Raw genomic sequence first — 6184 nt, 5'->3', positions numbered from 1 at the left:
TGAAAATATGGAAAATTATTCAATACAGGGTAAAAATAAACATGATTAAAATTAACAGCCTTGCTTTTAGACAAATAATAAAAATCAACTATTTTGCTGAAAGAAGCTAATCACATAAAATGTTTGAAAGAAACATAAGATTTACATGAAAACAGTGAAAAAGAGTCAAAGACTTTAATGCCAAATACATCAATATAGTTTACTACAAAGAATACCATTTCAAAATTAAAAAAAAAAAAGACTTTTAGGTATTTTACACAGGATAAAATCTATTTTGGTACACATTACTAAAAGGGGTTAAGAATATTAATATAAATAAGATGGGATGGGAAGGAAGCAAAATAAGCTGTATTCTTGAAAATATGTAAATCTAAATGTGATCAGAAATACACTCTTTAAAATAACTTATAAAGGTAAATCATCTTATTATACAAAAAATAACCTGGTCAATTTATCTTTTTCAAATATCTGTATTTTTATGTTTGTTTAAAGCTAAAACACCTATATTTGAATACACTTTGTCCATATCCTTGGACAATTCAGTCAATTATAATCAGGCTATTTCTAGCAGCAAATCATTCCTGCCTACAGAAACTGTGGTCATATGAGTATTTACCGTATACAAACTAACTATGTGTGCATTTCAAAAACAGGAGAAAAATAAATTATGCAGGCAATTCCTTTCATTATTTCACTCAATAAACAAATGACTTTGAGTAAATTTAGAGGTGATAACGCAATCAGCTGTTCTCTCATTCAGTGTCAGTTCTTGAGAGCTTCTCATACAGTAAGACCATTTGAAGATGTTGAGCATCATTCTCGAATGTAAACATACACATTTTCATGCACCATGGCAAGTCAACTTTTTAATAAGGTGCCAACTGAAGAAATAAGTGAAAATAGTGATACCGCACATTATTATTTTCCTATAGCTGACCTTATAAACCTAATCTCTAGGGTAAGATACAATTCCCCTTACTTACTAAAGCATGTTATCTGATCCCAGTAGTCAACACTTGTGACTATATGTGTTTGATAGTTAAAATTATGTTAAAACTGTCTAAAATACATCATTTAAATTCTGTCAACTATACTCCCAGACCAAATAGAACTCAATTATGGAGATATTAATCAGATCACAAAAATTTTTACAAGCTCTTCTTAGCTTAACTTTTAATATGCTACCATTGTACATAGTACATACTGCTTAACCCATCCTCTTTGAGGTAGTAAAGGTACACCTAGAGACCACTCTTATTTAAAATACTTTTGGGTCCGTGATCTCTTAGAAATATCTGATGAAAGCCAACAGGACCTCCTTACTGAAAAATGCACTGACTCACTCTAGAGCAACATTTTTCAAAGTGTGGGGCACTATCAGGATTGGATTAAAGCAAGCATTAAAAAAAACCCAGAAAATATCAGAATGTCACACACACAATAATGATAAATCCCTATTTTGTGAAACATTTGTTTCAGAGGCTTTGTCTTTAATGGAAGATTTAGTTGGTATCATATACACATATTAAAACCAAAACAAAATAAATGCATAAACCATAATAAAAATGAATAAATGTGATAAACAGATATAAAGAAGGCAAACTACATAAAACAGATTATTTTGGCTGGGCATGGTGGCTCATGCCTATAACCCCAGCACTTTGGGAAGCCAAGGCAGGAGGATCACTTTAGGCCAGGAATTCATGACCAGCTTGGTCAACATAGCAAGACCCCGTCTCTACAAAAAATACAAAATAAAAAAAAAATTAGCTGGATGGGATGGTATGTGCCTGTATTCCCAGCTACTTGGGAGGCTGAAGCAGGAGGATTGCTTGAGCCAGAAGTTCAAGGCTGCAGTGAGCTATGACTATGCCACTGCACTCCAGCCAGGGCAACAGAGCAAGATCTTGTCTCTAAAAAAACAGATTAGTTTTTGCTTTAGTCTCCACTAGGATTTTTGAGGCTATTTTTTTCAAATTTAACTGGCTATCACTTGACCAGAACATTAATTTGTAGCAGAGGGCACTAGGAATCTCTGGAGTTTGTGTATATGAAGCCCTACACTTTGGCCCATTGCTTTAAGTCAAGCACTTTAATTCATTTTTTATTATTTTATTTTTAATTTTATTTTTTTTAGAGGCAGGGTCTCCGTACATCACCCAGGCTGTTCTAACTGCTGGCCTCAAGTGATGCTCCTACCTTAAGCTCCGGAGTAGCTAGGATTACAAGCACAAGCTACTGTGCCTGGCTTCATTTTTTATTTGAATTCACATTAAAATACATAAGATTATTGATCAAAGGTAGACTTTGTTTTTTTAAAATAGCTCTACTGAAATTTAATTCTTATATCACATGATTCATCCATTTAAAGTATACAATCCACATTATTTCTTTTATGTCCTATACCAATTTTTTTCATCCAAAGAGAATGTATTGTATCTATTCACAGTTTGCAAGGCACACATTACAACATGTAGTGGAATTTTATGAAGTAGCCTATTTTACTAATGGGTTGAAGAGAAAAGTATACAGTTGACTTGATATTAAATTTAAAAATTTGAACAGAAACTTTACATTTCTTTAACAGGTGCTAGAAATATGGAATTGACTCAAGGAAAAAAACCAACTCATTAGAGCCAAAGGAAAATAAAAAAGCAGAGATTGAACCAGTGCCACTCGTCTCATTGAAAAAGGTGAAGGAAAGTGAGGAATGAGAGCAACCAAGCTTTAACTGGAATGTTAACAACTATTTTGGAGGAGAAAGCTGTAATTTCTGCCTTGGGTCACTTGATCTCGATTTAGCAATCTGTAAACTGAAAAGACTTCACTAATTTACCTTATAAATCTAAGACTGTGCAACTGTTTATGGTGAATAAATTTCCTATGAAATAAAAATAAATTTAAGTTTCTACAAATGGAAAATGTAAACCTGGGGGCACAAGGAGATTTTTTTGGAGTGATGAAAACGTTCTAAATTTTGGTTGTGGCAGTGATTACATGACTGTATACATTTATTAAAGCTCATTGAACTATACTCATAAAATGAGTGAATGTCATTTTAAGTAAATTATACCTCAAACACAATTTTTTTAAAAAAAACTTTAATTCTTTAAACAGGATTTTAATCCTGTTTATTAAAAAATTCAATTTATTCTGAATTCTTTCATTCTTTCAAAACATTTATGGGCTGGACATGGTGGCTCATGCCTGTAATCCTAGCATGCTGGGAAGCTGAGGTAGGAGGATCCCTTGAGGTCAGGAGTTCAAGTGCCTGTAGCTCCAGCTACTCATGAGGGTGAGGCAGGAGGATCGCTTGAGCCCAGAAATTTGAAGTTGCAGTGAGCTACAACATCGCCACTGCCACTGCACTCTAGCCAGGGCGACAGAACCAGACTGTCTCAAAACAAACAAACAACAAATTTAGATACATACCTGTATGGGGCGTAGAACTTAAACATTCATTCTGTAGGCCATTCTCACTTTTAGTCCTATCAGCAACTTTTGGGCATGCAGATTCTCCTTTATCTGATTCTTCATTTTCACTTGCAGTATGATTTATTTTTTTCACATTACACTTCACACTGCATATGTTTCTCCGATAACGAGAGTCACTTTCTTCCTGTCCAGCATTTGAATCAATTACAGCTATGCAATGCTTTTTGTTTAGCATCTTCTTCATTACAGGCTTGGCAGAAGAATTTTGTGAACAACTGTCCATTTCACTGGCTGAAGGAGAAGAAATACAACTGTCCTCTACAGTTGAACATTTTTGTATGACTGCATTTTCATGGTAATGAGGATTAGGTTCATACTTTGGTTTTTCCAAACCAGGGAAACAAACAACAGCCAAAAACCAGTGTGCACTGTAAAAAACAAATGAAACTACTAAATATATTATTAGAAAATTTATTATATTTGGTAATACATATCAATTGAGATAGTTTTTCTAAAATTTTTGATAACAAATTTATTAAGAATGCCCAGTTTTTCAATTCTCATAATAATCAAATTGTTTATATATAATTATTGATTCACTAATAAAATACAATGTCTATTCAAAAATAACATGATTTGTGTCAGAATTATGTAGCCTGCATTCACTTTTGCAAACAATCTTTTGAACCTTTTCTTGGTTTTGGAATGAAAAATTCATTGCTTTTTCTGGCAATTATGTCACTTTGCAATTCATTGTTCCCATTTGCCTTCCCTTTGCCATCTTTATGTAAAAGGATAGAAATCTATCTAGTCACAAGATTAAAATGTCTTCAGAAGTCTAATTAAACTGTATAATTTTCAACACTTTGTAAGTATTGTACATAGTTTTCTTTTACTGTATTTTGGTTATTATTAATAAGGTAGGAAGGGGCTTAATATTGAAAATATATATATAAGTAATCTTTTGTTTCATGCTATATTGAAATGTAAATACAATAAAAGGAAATAACATCTAATCTAGTCATTGTTACAAAAATTCAAGTATTAGTAAAGAGTTCCAGCTCTGATTCAAGTGGGTGCTCCTGATATAGCTGAATTTAGACATCTCAGTTCCCAACAGTGGATTATATGCCACCAATAAGAAGCTGTATAGTCTTGGCTAATATTTGTTAAACTAACGAATTTTTTTAAGGGCCAACTATTTGCTAGGCACAGTGCTATGTGCTGGAATACAATGAACAGGATATAGGTGTCAGACAGCTTATTAGTCAAGCACAATAATATCTGTCATATGGTAGGGTGTTCAATACTAATTTGCTGAATGAAAAAATAAGTATCTTGGCATGGATAAAAGTTATTCCACATTCTCATTTCTGCAAAATGTTAGAGTACCCCAAGGTAGTACTAAGAAACAGTACTACATATTACTTCATCAGACAGCATCTAGTAGAAAGGTCGTAAAGGCTGGCTTCATCCTTAGTAAAGTCCAGCTGGATGAATGCTTCTCTCTAGTTCCTGATTATTAATCCTCAGTATCCTATAGATTAGGTCAGGTTGGAATAAAAGAAAGAGCACGCCAACTTCCTCATTTCATCAATTCTAAGACACACCTGAATGTAAGTCACATCTCAATTTTAGAAATGTTAAGATGTGAAAAAATATGCTTTAAAAATTGATGAAATATGGTATAATATGGTGATTCTCAACCTACACCTGTAACCTACCACAGTTCTTAACATTTCGTAGCTATGCCAATATGGATAAACTACAAATTTTCTGTTGCCTCACCTAAAAACTATAAAAAATCCATTTTTTTTTTTTTTGGTCTGGTTGAATAGCAGTTACATAACTTTAAATCAGTGGAAAAGAGGCAAAAACAGGCAATTTCTCTTATCTTAAGATGGATTAGATACAAATATCAAATTTGTGCTCCTTGGCAATTACTGTGACTTTTTTTTTCCTTTAAGCTCTGTTGGACTTGATACTGTGACAATTTTTAAACAAATAGCTTAGAAACTTAAGTTTTAAAAAAATGAGCATCACCAGAAAAGTTAAAAACAGATGACAAACATATGGCAGCCTATCTAATATAATTAGTGTATATAAATATGTGTGGCTTTCACCTCTTCAAAACACAACAACAAAACACAACCAAGTCTTCTTGATTTGCAGGCTATTTTTTTCAACTACAAATGGTACAGCCCTCTTACACAATCTTTTACTGGCCCTACATTTTTGGTCATTCTCTACCCCTCACCAAGATGACTATAAGCACTGATAGTAACTTCCATCCACAGATGTAGTGACTAAGAGGGATGTACCTCTATCTCTAAATTATGTGTATCTCAAATATATTTCCATTTTAAACTTTTATAATTTATTTCCAACAAATGGCTTTCCTCTCTTTCACTCAGTAGGCAGCTCACATGTTACTTTATATGATAAATTCCTGTCAAGGAACCTTTTTGTAGGCCAGGCATGGTGGCTCACACCTGTAATCCTAGCACTTTGGGAGACTGAGGCAGGAGGACCACTTGAGGCCAGGAATTTGAGACCAGCCTGAGCAACATAGCAAGACCCTACCTCTACAAAAAGAGGAAAAATCAGCTGGGCATGGTGGCTGCCCAGTAGTCCTGTAGTCTCAGCTACTTGGGAGGCTGAGGCAGGAGGATTACTTAAGCCCAGAACTTTGAGGTTACAGTGAGCTATGACGATGCCACTGCACTCTAGCCTAGATAGCAGAGTGAGA

General features: G+C 33.9%; 1 protein-coding gene across 1 annotated transcript in view; it reads right to left on the bottom strand.

Moving 5' to 3' along the window:
• SENP6 (SUMO1/sentrin specific peptidase 6) overlaps window positions 1-6184 on the bottom strand; it is a 104226-nt gene that overhangs the window by 5946 nt on the left and 92096 nt on the right. Inside the window, exon 19 of the mRNA XM_012646040.1 lies at window positions 3433-3863. Within this exon, the coding sequence (XP_012501494.1) occupies window positions 3433-3863 (431 nt within the window). The remainder of the gene's footprint in view (window positions 1-3432; window positions 3864-6184) is intronic.

This window comes from Propithecus coquereli, unplaced genomic scaffold (genome assembly GCF_000956105.1).
Source record: "Propithecus coquereli isolate 6110/MARCELLA unplaced genomic scaffold, Pcoq_1.0 Scaffold24, whole genome shotgun sequence".
Classification (NCBI taxonomy): Eukaryota; Metazoa; Chordata; class Mammalia; order Primates; family Indriidae; genus Propithecus; species Propithecus coquereli.
This window is presented reverse-complemented; position numbering and strand designations above follow the sequence as displayed.